The 18,701-nt window shown below is 40.4% G+C and overlaps 1 protein-coding gene across 1 annotated transcript in view; it reads left to right on the forward strand.

The window, feature by feature from the left end:
• Positions 1-18,701, forward strand: part of LOC121642112 (vacuolar protein sorting-associated protein 13B-like) — a 334,030-nt gene that overhangs the window by 214,498 nt on the left and 100,831 nt on the right. The window contains 3 exon segments of the mRNA XM_041988605.1: positions 9,771-9,974; positions 13,442-13,568; positions 14,753-14,896. Of these exon segments, the coding sequence (XP_041844539.1) occupies positions 9,771-9,974; positions 13,442-13,568; positions 14,753-14,896 (475 nt within the window).

The raw sequence follows: 18,701 nt of genomic DNA on the forward strand, positions 1-18,701 counted from the left end.
CACATGTTTTTTTCTCTCCAGTTTAATATTTAAACTGCTGCAGGGGGTAGAAGATATGCTTCATGGATGTACCCTGGATTGTTGTGTTAGGAAGATGTCTTTTTGATCTTTTTTCCCCTCTAATAAAACCCATCTCCACTTCACTGTCCAGCTAAACAAAGAAAGATTTGGCTTTCATGTTTTTTTTTCATTATTATTATTTTTACCCCCTACCTATTTATCCATGCAACTTATTCCTAATTGTGTCCCCTTTGTAAGTCTGCTTCTTTCCTTTTTTCCGCCAACAGTTGTTAGTTCCTGCATCTGTTTAGATGTCAGCTTGGTGGCCAGAAGTTTTGGCATTAAGTTTTTTGATTGCTGTATTTTCAGAGCACTGTTTAGATTTTGGTCAGGAGCTGGGCCTTCAGGGGCCACTTCCTACTCACTGTTCTGGAGTTCCTGTAGGGGACAAAGAGGATTATAGTTTTAAGAGTGGGACACAACACTAAATTAGGTTATTCTAGCCCACTGTGTTGTTCATAAAAAACTTCATAGATGCCCTATCCATAGCATGTCAAACCTACAGGTACCTTTTTTGTTATCAACATACATTATATGGTGTACTTCAGTAGCTAGTGTTAGTGGTAACTGACTGGAGTAACCACTTCATTAAATTAAAAGATACGACTGTGAGGACTGATGTCACATGCCAGATGTCTCATGTTTTTTACATCAACTTAACAGACTGAGTTTCTGATCATTAATCAAAAGGACTGCATTTTTGTATGCACTAGAATACACTAGTATGTTTTTACAAAGGCCAAAAATACACTGTAGCTTTTCAGTTGAATGTAGGCTTTAAAGCAGCACTGCTGAACAGATTTTCACACTAAAGGCAGATTTATACTCGCGCAGCGTCTGTGTGCGGTCAGTTACGGCGTAGCTGATGCTGTTGAGTTTGCTTTCGCACTCGAGCGTAGGGGGTATGCGTCCTTTTGATGTCGTGTTGCAGTTTCTCCTCCTAATCTGAAGGAGGCAGCAGGATATCGGCCTTTAAACTCACCATGTCGGAGTTCTTTTGATGGTTCAGTTTCTGTTTTAAAACAACAATAGCGTCCAGTTTAGTTCAGTGTCTTTATTAGCTTGTGGAAGAAAACAAAGAAATAATTTGATCAGCCTCTCATCAACTTGATCCATTGGGTCTTGGTGGTTAAACTCTGAAAACTCGTAATCCCAAATTGACCAATCATAAGGGAGTACGTCCTCATAACCGTCTGTGTAGCAGGGGTGTATGTCAGGTCTGGAAGTGCACATCGAGCCTCTGCGGAGCTACGCAGCGCCTACGGCATCGACGCAGACGCTATTATAAATCTGCCTTAAGGCACTACAACGCTTAGTCTTCATCCTGTTTCTTCTCTGAGCTCTCCAGTAAAAGTCAGTCTGATGTTGACTCTTGTCTTATCACTCTCTCTCTCTCTCTCTCTCTCTCTTTACCTCACTTTCTCTAATAATGTCCTCTGGGGTTTCTTTGCTGACTCCGCCTGTGTGTTGGCATCCAGTTCCTAGCAGTGCCGTAAAGCAAAACGCACATAGGAGCACCAAGAAAAGAGCTTTTAGTATCAACAGGTTTCAAAACGTAATGGTTGCATTGTTGCGTGTGTTCTGAATGTTTCTGGATTCTTGAAAGCATTCACATTGTTCACATAAATAGACTGACCCATATGAGGCTGATTATTAGTGTCTAATCTTGTGCAACAGGGGCTTTCCTCCTTTGCTTTAAGTTTACTAAAATTCTTTTTCCTTTTTGGTTTTATTCCATGTCTATGGAAACTGAGAGCAGCTGGGCTCGCATGTTTTTTTTTTTACACCATTTTTTCTTGATAACAGGATAATTTATCTTGTTATCTTGAAAACAAGCTTTGTTGAACAAACATTCAATCAGAATAAAATAAGAATTTCAGCCATTCCTAGAAATGATTTAGAGATTCAAATAAGCCTAACGTGCATGTCTTTGGACTCTGGGAGGAAGCCAGGTGAGAACCCATTTATACATGGGAAACACAGGTTCCCCCCAGAAACCTACTTATTGTTAATATATAGGAATTATACATATATATATATATATATATATATATATATATATAAAAAAAGATATGTTAAGTATGTACAAAAATAAATTGAATTTTATTAAGTGTGTTTGTGGTCTACTGGGAGAATCAAGGACCTCCCCCAAGCGCTCCTTCAAGCTTTGGATGCAGCAGTCTGGCTCTGAAGGGGCTCTGCAGGGCGGTCAGTGTTCGTGGAGAACAGAACTGTTTTGTACGGGGATGCTTCAGTACAGCAACGGACACAAGCTGACGTCAGCTCGAGTTACATCCATCACCAATCAAAACGTCTGATTCTACTTCTGTTAAGTCTGACAAAGGCTGATCTGCGATGTGTCTGACTATTAAGTTTTTCCAATCACATGCACATATCTGCACATTTTGTCCTTTTCTTTTTGTACCTTCATCCTCCCCAAATCAACCATTTCTCTGATACACCTGAGTTTTCTCCTTCATATTGCTCCTCAGTGAAAGGGGGAGGAAAAAAATGTAAAAAAAAAAAAAAAAAGGGGGGAGAAAGGGTAAAACTCCCATATAGACATGTCACTTTGTCTAAATACACTTGGAGGTCTGGATGAATTTGAGATCCGCTTTAGAATTATAAACACTGGCGCTGCAGTCATTCACAGAGGAGGAAGAATTAGCTGGTACAGGAAGCATGTGTGCCCCAGATTATTGTAATTATTTTATGATGTTTTTCCTTACTGACATAAAAGTATTTGGACACTATCTCATGAGAAAGTGGCTCTAGTCCTGCGGTTTTGGTCGTAACCAGGAACTTTTGAATTTTTCTCAAAGCCGACTTCTCTCTCTTCGAAGCGTATGATGTGGACTGAAGTTTCTGATTCCGTCATGCGGAGGCCTTTTTCATTTGGCTGCATTCTGCCTTTTGTTTGGTGGAAAGATATTTGAACAAAATGTCGTTTAAGGTCAAGAAGGACGTTAATGAGAAGGACCTACTGTTTTAGCTATCTGATTACTTGTTTGTTCAGCCTGTCTGCTTAACCTGTAGCATGCATTTACCTAATCAAACATGGCCATCATTGCCCTGACTTTGTTTAGGAAAGTTTTTATTCTTTATCCAAAGAAAGATTGGGCCTTGATATGTAATCTTGTAGCTTTAAACATTTGTCAGAATTCAATAATTGCTGTAAACAATGTGTAATCAGCTTCAGAGAGCTCTGCCAGAGACTTTTATTTTCAAAGATAAAAATGAGCATCTTTAGGAATACACAAAAAATGTCCGTGTGTATACTAACATGAACCAGCTTCGTAATTCTGAACCACTTTATCAATATCAAGTGGAAAAAAGCAGTAGTGGTTCATGCTGTGGGATCCATAAAATGAGCCTAATTTTACAGCTCTATAAAACACTCTCCCTGCAGGAGCAGGAATTGAACAATTTATGTGCAGGAGCAAATCACAGTCAATGCTCTGTAGCCTAAAACCATCTCCTTTTCAGTCTTATATCATCGAGTAAATATATGTTGTTGTTTTTTTTGTCTTTTGTCTATATTGATAACATGTTGGTGATACTTCAATACTCGGCTCTTTAGATGTAAAAGAAAAGGACAATAGGAATATTGTTGCTCCATGAATTTCTGACAATCTGGAGAATATGTCAGATAAAAAACATGTGATCTGCGATTATTATAATTTATTATAAATCATTGGTTTTACTTTTGAGGCTTTGTTATCAGGAACCTTCAACAAGCTTCAGATCTGGACTCTTCCTCCAGCAAAATGCTTTTAGTGTAAAAGGTGCATAACAGTACGAGCCTGTTGCAATTTAATTTGATGAAAAAGCACACGACTGCGCGGCAGATCCTTTTCTCCCCCATCATGTTTCCTCCTGCAGCCAGCTATGAATAATCTATTCCACGCAAGTGTTAATTAAAGATAAAAACTCTCGAATTAAAATGGCGGTTGGATTACGTCATTGTGAAATTACTTGGTGGGGACACAAATCTGGTTTCAATCAGTGGTCGGAGGAATGCAGCACGGCATTCCCTTCACACCTCTACATCAGGAACCCACGGCAAAAACTGCCTGACATGTTTCATAAAAGCAGCATTATTTTGATTTTCAGAGTAGGGATGAAGCATCCAGAATCAAAGCTGTTCCTGCTAACAGAGGATGTGATTTCACAAGTTTTATGAGAACAATGGTAGCTTTATAACACTCACACATAGACACGCAGATGACTTGTAGTCTCACCAGCAACCTGAGGAGTGTATATCCTAGAAGATCTTAGACTAGCCAATGCACACACACAAACCTGTGAGCGTTTTCAGCAGCAACTAGAAGTTCAATTGTTCCCAAGTAAGCATCCAAGGTGCCTTTTTTCAGTAGATCCATTGCAGATGTACCTACTGTATGAAGGAACCCAATGAGTCACTGCACTTAAAAAGCACGTGAATTACTGTCCCTGTTACCCAGGAATGTTCCATGCTTAGAGCTACATGCAAGCAGAAGCAGAGAAGTGCGCAGTTAAAACTAAACAGACCAAGCTAAGTGTGTGTCTGTGCGTGCATGTGCATGTGCAAGGCAACGCAGAACAGAAGCTGAGGTGATGAGGACAACATGTGTGCATTTCAATAAATGGCTCTCGTGGTGCCGTAAGCCAGGATAAAGTGCAGAGAAGTTCAGGGTGAAATCTGAGTTTAAAGTTTTGTCAACATGCTGACTGATGTACAGCCAAGAATGTGATATGCACAGCTTTAAAAATACTTTTTGATACAATGTGTTAATAAGTTAATACGTTATATGATTGTAGCAAACTAGAGTTTTTCCATACAATGAACTGTGAGATATAATGACTGATTATGTGGGAGTTCCAGGAAGAACATGTATCTGCTGAAGCCAAATGAAGTATCTTCTAAATCTTCACACAAGGCTTTTTTTTTTTTTTTTTTGTGCAACATTGTGGTTTAATGCAATAAGCAGATTTTGAATAAGTTCATGATGAGCCCATAAATTACACTAGCCACACTGACATCTTTAACAGGTCATCATAGGAAGCACATGTTACCCAGTGTCTTCATGTCGAACGCAGGCCGTGTTTAGAACAGTATAACTTCACTGACATGTAAACTGTACGGGAGATAAATGACTCCTGTAATTAAGATATGTTGAAATCAAAGTGCAAACACTGAGTTTTGCTGTACACCATGTCACTGTAAACAGAGGGCCGTCTTTCTCTTAACTCCTTACTATCATGTACCGAGGGTGGTACAAGCTCAAGCTAATCCTTGCTCGTATTGTATATAGAAGTAATAGTTTCCTCCTAAGATCTTGTGTAAATATGATATAATTGGTCGAGTATGAGTGTCTTTAAAGTGCAATCAGCCTAATGAATAACAGGCTTCTGTTGGGAGCAGCGGTGGAGATGAGTAATGCTGCTAGGCTCAAAAAGAATAGCTGATTGAATTTTTGCCATGGGAATTTGTCAGCACATCAAAAGCAGTGATTTTTGTTTACCCTGCATGGTGTCAGTGAGGGGAAAAGAAATGTTTCAAAGGGCTGTTCCTGGTATAAAACGCCCACATCTACCTTTCTATAGCCAAGTTTGATAAATCTGAAGCATTGCCCCATCTCTGTAAACTTGAGATTTTGTTTGTTTGTTTGTTTTTTATGACTGTACTCAATTCCTGTTGGGAGGGGAAAAAAACGCCTGTGATAGAAAATAATTTTAGCAGCAATGACTTGAAAGTCCCCTAGTGGCTGGGTCTTATATTCTGCTGACTCGTCATATTCCACATCATTTTCCCCTCTCACTCCGCGAGCTGCTCTGCGTTCGGATTCAGAGCCTTAATTACTATAATTGGTAGATGCAAATTAACAGCAATTGGACTTGACTGGAGCCATAAATCCACAGCTCAGAAGCCGTTGAATTTCTGGCAGTTCAGAGCAGACCACTGTAGGTAGGGGTACTTAACTTACTAAGTAATTGCAAGTTTCATGAATCATAATACTTAAGAATTCCCCCCTTGGCACACACTCACGTCCCCTGTGGGACGCGACGCCAATCCGCTGGGAGTCGTGGCAAGCTGATTGAAAAGCCACTGTGCAACTTCTCCACAACAGAAATACCATGAAGGAGTAACTGGGTGCTAATGGTTTTTAGTTAATAACATTTGGAGCCACAGAGAAAGAATATCAAAACCTCAATTGAATGTTGTCTTTTTTAAATTTATAGATTAATCTTGGTCTCTCAAGAAAACTCTATCGGATGTTACTTTCATTTGAAGAAAGTGCCAAAACACAGAGATGCACATTGAACACACTTTATACTCTGTGTGTTTCTTAAAATTTTATTTAGCTTAACTTGACCAAAATAAGCCAGATATGTTAATTACACTTTTACTAAGTACATTTGTTCTATCAGGCACTGGGAGCACTGGGCCTCAGTCTATTTCAACTTTCAACACACACAGCAACATTCACATGCACACACATTTAAATATACTCCTGCCTCTGTTGAATATGTAAGCATACATGTATCACATGTGATTGTTGGGGAAATGGGGTGAAATGCAGGCCCCGGGGTTGTGGGTTAAGGTTGCGTGTTTCAGAATGACGAGATCCAGAAGCCAGTGGCTCTCGGTATTACCCCGGTACTTCCTGCCCTGTTGGCCTGGGGCCGGGGTAAAGGGATCGTGTGGAAAGTGTAGGGAGGTTGAGAGAGAAAGGTGGAAGACCACTTAAAGCTACGGGCAGGATACACTCTGCCCCACAGCATCCTGAGCAACAGGCTTCAACAAAGCTCACTGCTCCCACACGCCTCACATCAGGCTGTGAGCCTCAACCAGATCCCACTGCGGTTTGTTTTACAACCTTGAACCACAGTTAGCCTTCAAACCCTTGGCATTGTAATCAGCCTCTTTCAATATTCCACTTTCACTCTTCAACAAACCTCTTTACTTATTTACCCACTGGCTCTATTTAATATGATACTTTATCTGCGTAACAGTGTTTGTGTGTGTTTCACTTTATTTTTCTTGCAATTCCGGTCATGCAACTTCTGGATGTTAGTTCAAAGTGGTCTTCGCAGGAAACTAAATCCTCACTGGTTGCAGCTAATAGCTCCATGGCATGCAGTTGCACTTTGCTTTTGCATGAGTATTTTCATTGTTTATTAGTTAATATGTTAACATTAGCTAATGTGTGTTACATAAAAGACCAGAAGGTTCTTTCTTGGATTGGATTGAACACCCAATCCCAAATCTGCTTCACCAAAGTCAATCAGACATCCTTCACAAATCATAACTGATGCTCTGCCCAGCACATGCAGGCGTCCAACAATGTAAAATAAAACATTTAGATAATTAATAGTTCACACATTTTTATATTTATCTGAGGTTCAGAGGCGTCTGGGACATCATTATGTTGTTTTGAGTGATGAAGAACGAGTGAATTGCTGCTTGCATGTACTGCATTTTAAATGCATGACACCGTGATGTCTCTACTATGTTGTGCTTGAATAGGGTGGAGGGTTTGACTTGAGGCCTGAATAATGCTGGATATCTGCCCTCATACTTAAGCTCTGATGCACAATCGGCCCAGTGGCTTTTTTAGACTCAAATCTGGGTTTAAATTGTATCAGAAGGGAGAGAAATGTTGTTGTTTTTTTTTTAAATAAAGGCCATGAATGCAGTGAAACAGAACATTCTTACTGCAGAGCTTTTGATCCCTTTTTATAAATAGCAGAATTTTGTCATAAAAAATAATGTTTCTGTGGTCTTTTCCTGCAATTAAAATAAGGTTGGCTCAGGAACAAGGGCAAAGCTAAGTACTCTCTCTCTCTCTCTCTCTTTTGCTCTACCCCGACCCCTCCCTCATCTGTGAAAGCATGTCATTTATGACTTGTTATTTTCATTTTCCTCCATATTTTCCACAGACTTCTGATAATGACATGAGACCCAGCAGAAGTGTGTGTTCCACCTGCGTCGCTCTGTATGTTTTAGATCGTTCTTATATATGGTGGGCAGAGTTCTGTGCTTTTCCACAGCATTCTTTGATTCCTCTTGGCCAAGCAGTGTGGTCTTCACATGACCAATCAAATATGTCAAACCGCCAGTGTTTTCCCCCCACATGTACAACAAGAAAATCTGGCTTCAATTATTATTGCACCCCAAGGGGAACTTCCAAAATTCCTCCCCTCCTCATTTGTCAGAAATGAAGCTCTCTAGTTTCCTGCGATTTGCTGAAATATGTCTTTTGATATTAAATCACACCGTTTTCCACTAGTTGCATGACCAAGACAAATGTTTATCATATTTATTTATGTCATTGGAGATGACCCTGCAGCTCTGCAATGCTGAGACTTGGCTGCAGACCCCCATGTTATGTTGATTATGAGTAAGAGAGTCTCCTAAATAAGCTAAGGTTAAGAGATAATTTGGAAAGCATATGAGGTAACTGTGGTTTGTTTAATATGAAAAATACAGTTTGGGGTTGGGGAGGGTGATGGAGGTACTGTTACAAAAACCCTAATGAATCTAGACTGACACATCCCACCCAACTCTTACAGAGCTCTTAGTTTGATTTGTGCTATACTCTGTTGATAAATGTGGTTCCAAATGTTGATTAAGGATCTGTTTCACTTGTTTGTATGTCAACAAATCCAGATAAATCCAGTTATGCACCTCTGATCTTCCATTGCCATTGTTTTTGTACTTGGTGCTTATTGTCATAACATCATACTCCTGCAGAGGTCTTCCCTATGTGGATAAGGAAGCGAAATGCTATCTGAAAATTGCCATTGACATTGCCGAAACAAATAAAGCTGTTCATGCTCCCACTACATCTGTAGCCATTTTAAGCCTTTATTTATACCATTTAAGCTCTCATTTGAATTCACCAGCACAAATAAACATATCATAACGAACCGAAAGCCCTGACGTCATATGCAGATGTTGAATTTTGATTATTCCTTTTGCCTCATGAATTCGTCAGGATCTTGTCTCTTAAAGAGCAAAATAGATTACATCATTTTTTCTTGGCACTCATTGAACAGGGCTCCCTTGACTAAAGCTGTTTAGCTACAGACACAACGCTGCCCGCTCCTGACATATCTCTACATCTCCTCTACCACATTACAGCTTGTGTACACTGCAGAGCTCTTGTGTTTTTGTGGACAGAAATAGAACGCAAAGGCAATAAGAGCCTCGGTCTCCGGACTACTGTTCTGTCCAGCCAAGGTTTCAGTAATGTTTACTGCAAATGATAAGCTAGCATAAAACAGGACTTTATAAAAGGCAAATGATTTCACCTGAGGCATGTGGGGTTATTTATCTGAGGTTTGCTGTATGAATATCAGAGGCTTTGATTTACTCATAAATCATCCTGTAAGAAACATGAGCTACTAAACCACTAAAAAGGCAGGAAGAAGTCAGTAGTGGATGGAGTTTGGTGCCAGAACGTCTTTATGCTTTCATTATGACAGACTACCTGATGTACTTATAGACTGATGTGCTGGATTGTAATTGACAAGATAAAGTAGAGTCTGACTCATCATGACCGCCATAACAGTAAATATAATGTATTCATGTTTTTTTTTTTTTTTTTACTTTAAGTTCATTTGAAGTTAGTTGAATTTGACATGTGCACTTCCATCCAACACAAATGGAGTATGATAGAATAAAATCATGCTGTGAGTCAACCTTTTCTTTAATTTCTCTGCAGACGTGCGCTGAACCTAGGCATCCTGCGTGACCCAGGATCGGAGGTAGAAGATCGACAGTATCAGGTCGACCTTCAGTCTATCAACATCGGAACTGCTCCGTGGGAGCAGCTAAAGCCAGAGAAAGAGGGAATCAAAGGAGGTGCATCAGCAGAAAATGAAAGGAGCTCCCAGAATCCTGCCCTGGAATGGAACATGGCGAGCAGGTCGGCCGGCACCTCGCTATAGTTACATGCTAATGCTAATGCTTTTTGTCTATTTTGAAGGTGCCAATGTACCATATGCATCTCTTTTTTTCATCTTCAGAATGCTAAATGTTTTATTTCTTCTCAGTCTATTGCACTTGAATAAAAACAGTTGTTTTACACATTATCTGCCTGGCTCTAGGCCAAACTAACCCAGCAAATAGATGATTGATAACAAGCTTGCACATCAGTGAGGCTAAAGCAGATAAATACCACTGATTCCCTCACTTACCAGAATGTTACAGCTGACACTATATTTTTCTTTAATTTAGACAACAGATTGTAAATGTGCTCAAGAGGCTTAAAACTGTCTTTACTGAATGCAACCTCCAGTAATATTGTTATGCCTGTCCTTAATTTAGACAAGAGAAAACTCTATTAAAATGTTGAGTTAGAGCCCTACTATACAGCTTCTCCATTCACGGTAATAATTACAAATCCTCAGGAGCTAAAACAAGCATGAATGTTGTAGCAGTCTGTTTGGCCCCAAATCCGTTTTTTCCACTCGTGTTTTGAAAGGGAGCAGGCCCAAAAATCACAGGATCATGGGCAAAGAGTCCAGATTTGTTCCCTGTCAACTAAAAATAACCCCAATGGAAGAATGCATTTGCAAAATCAACAGAGGCCTGATTGAGACTGTACTCCCAGGTCACCAGGGCTTCAAGTGAGGATGACTGAAATACACACACCTTTCTCTCACAGACGGCCACCATCAAGTGTTTTCTCCAGTGCAGGTGCATGCTAAAAATCCTGCACGGTCATTATGAAGAGTTATATTTTCTTACTTTATGGAATAAGCACACATGTACACACACAGACACAGCGTGATGGTATTTGGAGCGTTTCCAGGAAAAATAGCAGACTGCTGCTTTGTTGGTGATACTGATGCCTGGTTCTTATGCTCTCAGACCTGCAGTAAGAGTTTTTATTGCAGCAGCTAGTAGAGATTTATGTATCGAGGATCCTTTTATTAAAGTCTCTTCTTCCTGAATGGGCTCTTGCTACTGTATATGTTCCCATAAAGGCAAACAATGCCCATGGAGCACTTAAAAGTCAAGTTAAAGTCAGTTACTTAACTTCTTCTTGGTGATGAATATTTAATTATTTATTTATTTATTCATATGAATGGCAATAAGAAGAATTAGATAGAGTTCAGGTTGAGGCCCTGACCACACCCCTCAAACCAGTTCTTTAACTCCATGGAGTTTGTTGAAGTCAAACAAAGTGGAAAACTTTTTATGGGGCCAAAAATAGACCATAATGTTAATCTCTTACTTAAGTCACATCTGCCTTTAAATTTTTCAAATGGCAGCCAGTCTGTTGTAAAGTAACTCTTTCATGTAAGGCATGGACATATGTTAGTCTCCTATCATGACCTGTGGTACAAATAAGCTATATGAGTAAGCACTATATCTCTCTGTCCAGAGAAACAAGGCTGCACAGGGCTAGTCTCAGGTTCAGATTGTTTGAAAGTGAGATTTTGAGCTCACACTTTAACTCCAGAAGATGCTGAAGTCCATTTGAATAGATTTAATCTGCTATAGACATAGCATACCTGCTCTTTGAGGGGTGAAGTAAAAGTATTTATTTCTCCTTATTTTCATATTATAAGTAAGCAAATATGTCTTTGTGTGTTGACTCCAGCAAAGTCAAAATTTCTTTTGTTGTAGAGGTCTTTGAATTCCCCACAAGTTCTGACACGAGGCCCCCAAACAAATCATTTAAGGTATCTGTGGTTGGTTACTCGTTCCCTGCTGTGGCAGGACTGGCGCTGAAAGGCTCTGCTAGACAAAGGGCTTTGCTGTACTCCATTGTGTTGCCTCAAGCACCACCAAGTCACTAGTGAACATAAGATTTAAAATGTTCCAACACATTGAGGAAAGGAGAGTCAAGTTCACAGCTTTACTTGTCTGCTGCAGTCACTTGCAGAAATACACCACCTTGGTTTTAACGAGTTTTGACACACACCACTTCCAAAGTTCACACCTTTCCCTATTCCGTACATTGATACACCCCTCTCTCCTCAGCTTTAAACTGATTTCATGTTCGCTGCTGCTTTTTGGGTTCAGTTCCAGTAGTTGCAGGCCTGCAGTGGCCTCAGTTTGCTTCCTGAGGTTTTGTGAGGAAATTCTAGCGCCATGGATCAACTGACAGGATCTGTCCTCGTCACAGTTTTTAGTTGCTGCTGTGAAAGGCCCTGTGTCGCAGAGCTGTGAACTCGCTCCATCACCCCTGCTGCAAACCTCTCATATATCAGTTTACTGATCACTCCATGTAGCACTGAATGAAAGAAAAGTCACTCATTCCATCTTTTGTTGTTTGTACAACACACACACAGATCTCTCCCACCCTGTCATAGGCTTCCATATTACTGGTAAATCGAGCCCCACGCCTCCTAGCTTAGCTGGTGAATGATAGCACCTGTCCACTGCAACGAGACGCTCATTGTTTCAATCCCTGTCTGAGGGGAGATTAGCCCAACACCAATTGGCCTCACAGATCATTTCACCTTAGAATTAGGCTCCCCTCTAACTCTGTACGCAAAGAAATCTGTCAGAAAATAATCCCTTAAGGGCATTGGTAATGCACATTTGTGTAGCAGAAGTGAATATGATATTGGCTCTGGTTAAGTACTGTACCCGAGGCCACCTAGAAACTAGGCCTTTATGATCCTAGCCAACTATAAATATTGGAAGCTGTACCGTTTGATTGTTTTAATAGCAGCAGATGTGGCAATTAACACCACCTTATAAAGCCCTCTTGTATATTTGTTTTACTGCTAACAAATGTTCCCACAAATATGACTTGATTGTGGGAATGAGCATTAGTGAAGTGGAGGGAGTTGATATGAGAAGGTCTCGGGCTGATCTTGTGTATACAATTAAGGGGGTGTTCCCAATCGAGACTTGTCAAATACTCACTCTTAAACCTTATTCAAACTTCCAGCTAAAATATTTTCAACCAGAAATGCAAAAGAAAAAAAAAAGCTTACTTGTGGAGATTTGTCACAGATCAGGCCCACAGAGAAAATCTGGTTTGAAATTTATTTTTTTTTCAGAATGTAGCTTTGCACTGTTTTAAATTTAAAAGGCCAGAAGAATTTAGAAATATGTGTCTGCCTTTCAGCTAAGGGTACAACAATAGCTCAGTTGTGAACATTTTGTGGTTTTGCCTGTGTTGTGTTGACTTGTCATTCCTACGCAGATGGGACAGTCTTACAACACTTTACAACTGGTAACCATAACAAGTTATTAGTAAATAAAGGGAAGGCTATTTTAGTGAGTAAGTGGTCCCTTATGGTTGCTCTTACCTTTGAATCCATGTCTGGGCCTTCATTCAAAATGAAGGCCCAGACATGTATGATATGTGAGTTTAGAGAAAATTGGAACCTCTCTGAAACATCCACACTGGTCTGTTTCTCCGCACAGCATCAGGAGGCACCAGGAGCGCCGAGCCATCCTGACACCGATCCTGACCGACTTCTCTGTCCGGGTGACGGCTGCCCCCGCCATCATTTTCAGCAAGTCTGTCCCCCCTGACAGCGGACAGACCGAGGTCAGCATCCACTCAGCACCTACAAATCTGCTCATTCCTGTTAAAATAATCATTTTCATTTTCTATCAAATTCAGCCCAAGGTTGCCAAGAGTATTTAAACTCATCTGCTTTGTGAAGGTTTATCCACTACTTAAAGGACTTCTTGTGCCCTTTGACCCTGACCCGATAGTGCTATGATTGCAACTGTTGCTCTTAACAGATCATTGTTCATATGAAAATAGACGCTGATCATGTGAGATGTCAAAAGTATTTACATTTTGCTTTTGCCATACAGTAACTTACTCATTAAAGTCTCGCAGCCGGTCCACCATGTCGTGGAGATTTTTGACCTCAAGAGTTCAAACCGTTCTGCTTATACAGCTGATGTTTTCTGGCACGGCTCTCTGAGACTTCCTGCCTCTTTGATGCCTCGTCCGACCACGCTAACATGTCCCCTGATGATGTATAACAGCTAATCCATAGTTTCTACTGACACACACACATACACAATGTGAACTGTATAATGCTCACAGACATGGAGACTTAGCCCCAGTAACAACATAAAATTAATAATATTTTGATCTGCTAACTTTTCCTAATGGATTTGTTCTCCCATACTACATAAATATAATATAATAATATCTATTAAAATATTTAAATATGTCTTAATAATTTTATCAATTTATCATCTTGATATTCTGACCTAATTTAAAATCCATTTTCAGTTAAAACGATGTTTTTACAATCTGCAGATGATTAGAATATAATTAGAAAGGATTTAACTTTAAATTAAATAATCTATGAACAATCGTTTCATATTTTTAAGCAGCAGAGCTGGACGTAGTTTACAAAGCAGTGTTTGATACCACTGTGTGTGGTTACTGTAGGTCGGGCCCATGTGTGCAGCTCTGTCCTCAGTGTTGGTGAGTAATATCCTATTAGATGTAGCTTCCTGGCTAAGGTTTACACTGTTGGCTGTGGGTGGGACCCTAGAGAGGGCAGAGGGAAGAGTGGAGGGAGGAATGCACTGCACAGAGACCAGGGCAGAGAGGAAATTTAATGTGAACACAGCACTCTTAAGAGTACACAATATTTGAAAGAAAGCTTCACAGAATGAGGCCAAAAACAGGCCTGATGTTGTACTGAATGCATTTCCTGTCCTCTCCACCTACCTCCTCCCTTTATGACCCCCTTGTCTCCCTAGGAGGTGGTGGTGTGCGGCCACTCTCTGGAGGTGAATGTAACCAGCAGCCTGGATTTCTACCTCAGTGTTGCCCAGGTGCAGCTCCTCCAGCAGCTTCTCAGAGACAACATGGTGGGCACGGATACTCCAGAAAAAAGTGCTGAGGTACATGCTGTAATCACAAACACTGGCATATGTGAACTCAAGTATGTGTGTGTTATTTAGAGAGATATATTGGTAGAAGATGAAAAAGAAATAACATAGCTCACTGGTAGATGAGCAGTGTGGTTATCCTGATCACACCTCATCACAACGCTGCACTGACATGTTACATTTAGGTTAAACAGTGTCTCCAGAGCGGTACATTTTACATTTATCACATTATTTAGCTGCCATATGTATATATTTGATTTATGTTGGTGGTGTTCACAACACCCAACACGTGATGTTTAATGTTTCAAAAGGGCCTCAAAAGTTTAAAACTTTTAACTAAAACCTTAACGAAAAACTAGCAACTCACTGACATCATTTTATTCCATGATGAAGAAAAAAGATTTGCTTTGAAAAATGTTGATTTTTGAAAGGCAACCTTATGTCATCATATCAGGGTTGAACTGGTTAAGAAGTCTCATGAAGATGAACTTTTACATTGACCTGCATGTATTTGAACTCACCAACAAACAAGTATTCCAAAGTGTTTTTATTCACATGCTTGTGCACTACGCACTGGCCGATCTCGTCTTTTAAATGCTACAAGAATTAGTTACGGGTGTTTTTACAAATTATTAAATTGACTATGATGGCTGCATTAGTTTTCTTTAAAAATCCGCCATGATACTGATACTATTCCCCTAACTATCGCCTCTTACTATTTTGGGTGAATCCAGTACATTTAAATATTTACTTATTCAGAGTAAAGCAGTTCTCTAATGTGGCATTAGTTTACTGTGCTGCGCTGAGCTACAGCTTTCAGGGCCCTTCCTATTGTTTACAGGACAAGGAGCTCCAAGGCGCCATTTGCCCTGTCTGACCGCTTAATGAAGCTTTCTAATGGAACACAATATAAAAATATTTACCAGCTGTGGTGAGCATGGGAGTCATTGAAGAGGAGAAGGGGACAGGGAAAGAAAGGTCGGGAGAGTTAAAGTGAAATAAGTTGACAGAGTGATTTTACTGTTATCTCCTCTTGAGATTCTTTATGGGAGGACATGTGGTGAAGTGCGTCAGATGACTCAGATCTCCTTCCGAAATGAGACAAGGCTTCTCGGGAAATATAAACAAAGCAAAACGAAATAAAAATAAGTTGGTTTGTGGGGTTTTTTTTAAAGAAGAATTTGCCCCCACAAAAACTCCAGGATTTGAGAAAAGTTTGCGACTATTACTTTAATTTCTCATAGAAATGCGAACATGAAGACTCTTCTATAATTAATTTGCATGTGTGCTGAGCAGCTGTTGTTAGGGAGCTGGATGTTCCCAATAACAATTAATGACGCCTTCAGTAGTTGAAATGAGTGTTTTTTTTGTGTCGAAATGTGCAGCTTGTTGTGCTTTTTTTTCTGGATTAGGTGAAACTGAAGTGACCCACAAATCCAGAATGATGTGACACAATAACCAGCCATCACTTGATGGAGAGAGTATGACACCGAGTTGTGAAAGAGTTTGGACCTTTATCAGTGTCATGTGCTTGATACCTTGCTCCTCACTCATTAGCTTCATAACAGTGCTGCTCACACTAAGTTTGTGTCTCTATACAGCTGTGGGACTATGGTGGTTATTCTGACTACATGTGGTCTGACTTTTGGACATTCTCTGTAAAACTATTTATTCCTCCATCTATCTCTGTTTAGTGTGGTTGAGTGTGGTGTGTTCTGATCTATTAAGGCATATTTTACAAGCTACAGAGCCCTCTAGTGGAGCATTAATCCACAGTACGGCGAGTCTTAAGATCCCTGCTCCTGTGGTTTGCAGGCTGTGCCTACAGTCTCTCTTCCCCCTAACACATGAGACACACCACCATCCAAAGCAGAATTTACCCTGACATTGCCTGGAATCTGAGAGTGTAATATGGGAATTGTAAAGTTGTTGTTTTTTTTTATCCAGTCAAAATAAACTAAGCAGGTAGGCTGTCCTTCACCTGATACTAGGCTGCACGTAATAATCATAAAGTGCTGATGTATTTTTATTGTTTTTCCCTTTAACTACGTCAGAATTTGAAACAAATAGATGTTTTTTACGTTCGTTTTTAGTTTTAGTAATGATATTTATACAATTTGACAGTTTTGTTTGTGCCTTCTTTACACAGCCTGTTCAAAGAATCTAATTAGAAACAGGTCCTGGAGCTCAAGCATGAGGAATGGTTTTTGTTGTTGTGCTTCAAAAAGCATCTCCTCTCACAGTCAGCACTGTCTTCAGTTCAAATTTAAATTAAAACACTGCTCCTTACTCCCTCTCCCGTATTACTAAATCCCTTTTTTCCCCCCACATGCTGTTTGTCTTGAACAGATTCTCCTCAATCCCATGCACTGATTTCAAACAGTTCTCATCGCCCCTCACAGCTGTGTCTTATCGTCAGGGTTAATGAATTTGTTTTGTTGGGGCTTTTGGGTTCCCTGGCAGTGGAGAAGCGAAGCCAGGCGCGTGGACAATGTGTACAAGCATTGTGTTTGATTTCAGTCATTTCTAGACACTGATCTCTGCTCTGAATCTGTCCACAGACACACTCACAAACTTGACTCTGTCACGTTGTGCTTCGGAGCCGTTTGTTCAGTCACCTGACCACATGAAGTCAGACCAGCAGGATGGCCTGTAAATCACTGCGTTATTAGGATGTTTATCACAGCATTGGCCATGGTCCGTCACAGTCTGACTTCATCTCAGTAGTTTCTGGTGCACGTTAATGATGATGAAGTGAGGCTGGGTTCCGATCAGGCAGCTTTCAGCAGCGGGAGGTCCTACAGCCGGGGAGCTATGAATAGATGATCGAGTGGTTTCTAGAACTTATCTCACTGCTATGTCATCAGCAGTGTCACTCGGCAACACAAATGCATACCCTCAAACACACACACTCACCCATATATTCACATGGTCTCCACATTCTCTACATAGCAACTGGCTGCAGCCTTTATTTGGGGGTGCAATACTTCTTTATAACTAAACAGCTGACCTGTATCTATGTTTGTTTCTGTGCATGTGTTTCAGGGTAAAAGAAGACACGTTCTAACATTTTAATGACTTAAAAACTGGTTCATGAGTAGTTTTTTGAAAGACACTGCTAGAAAAAGGATATAAGTGGTGCTTATTACTGTGACAGCTGCATGACAGCCAGACAGAGATGCTGACAATGAGAGATTATACAGGAAATGATGACAGTGATTGTGTAAAAAAGAGAAACATTTAGTGTTAAATAAGTACAGATAAGTGATGCTGGCAATGAGAGGATGTCAGGAAGATGAGAGACTTGTACACACACACAGAGAGAGGCTGCCTGGGTCAGCCATGTGCTTGTACCACAGTGTGAGAGGAAAATACCCTTTGGTGCAGGGGAAGTCCCGCTCCACCTCATCCTGGGATGATTACACGCATGGGAAACAGGGCTTTAAACTTCCTCCAGCATGTGTGCTCACACACATGCACACTCACATCTACCAAGGTTGGCCATGGGCTCAGGAGAAGGTATCAGGCATCACAGGAACCCCAGAATTAGAGCTTTTTAGTAAACACACATGTGGAGAATCTCACGATTGCTTGTTACCTCTCTTATCTCCACTTTTTCTCTTCCTCTCTCTTCCCATTTATATTGGGAGATTACATGAGGCAGTTTTCCTTCCATCTCCTGTGTGTAACTTTCATCCAAATGCTCTCTCATTGCTCTTTTTGTCCTTCTCCTTCTTTGTCGTCTTCTCTTTTATTTGTCCCTCTTTACTCTGTGGGACTGGCAGAGCTCCTGTTTGGAAAAGTGTCGTCCCTTCCA

This window comes from Melanotaenia boesemani, chromosome 6 (assembly GCF_017639745.1).
Source record: "Melanotaenia boesemani isolate fMelBoe1 chromosome 6, fMelBoe1.pri, whole genome shotgun sequence".
NCBI classification, from domain to species: Eukaryota; Metazoa; Chordata; class Actinopteri; order Atheriniformes; family Melanotaeniidae; genus Melanotaenia; species Melanotaenia boesemani.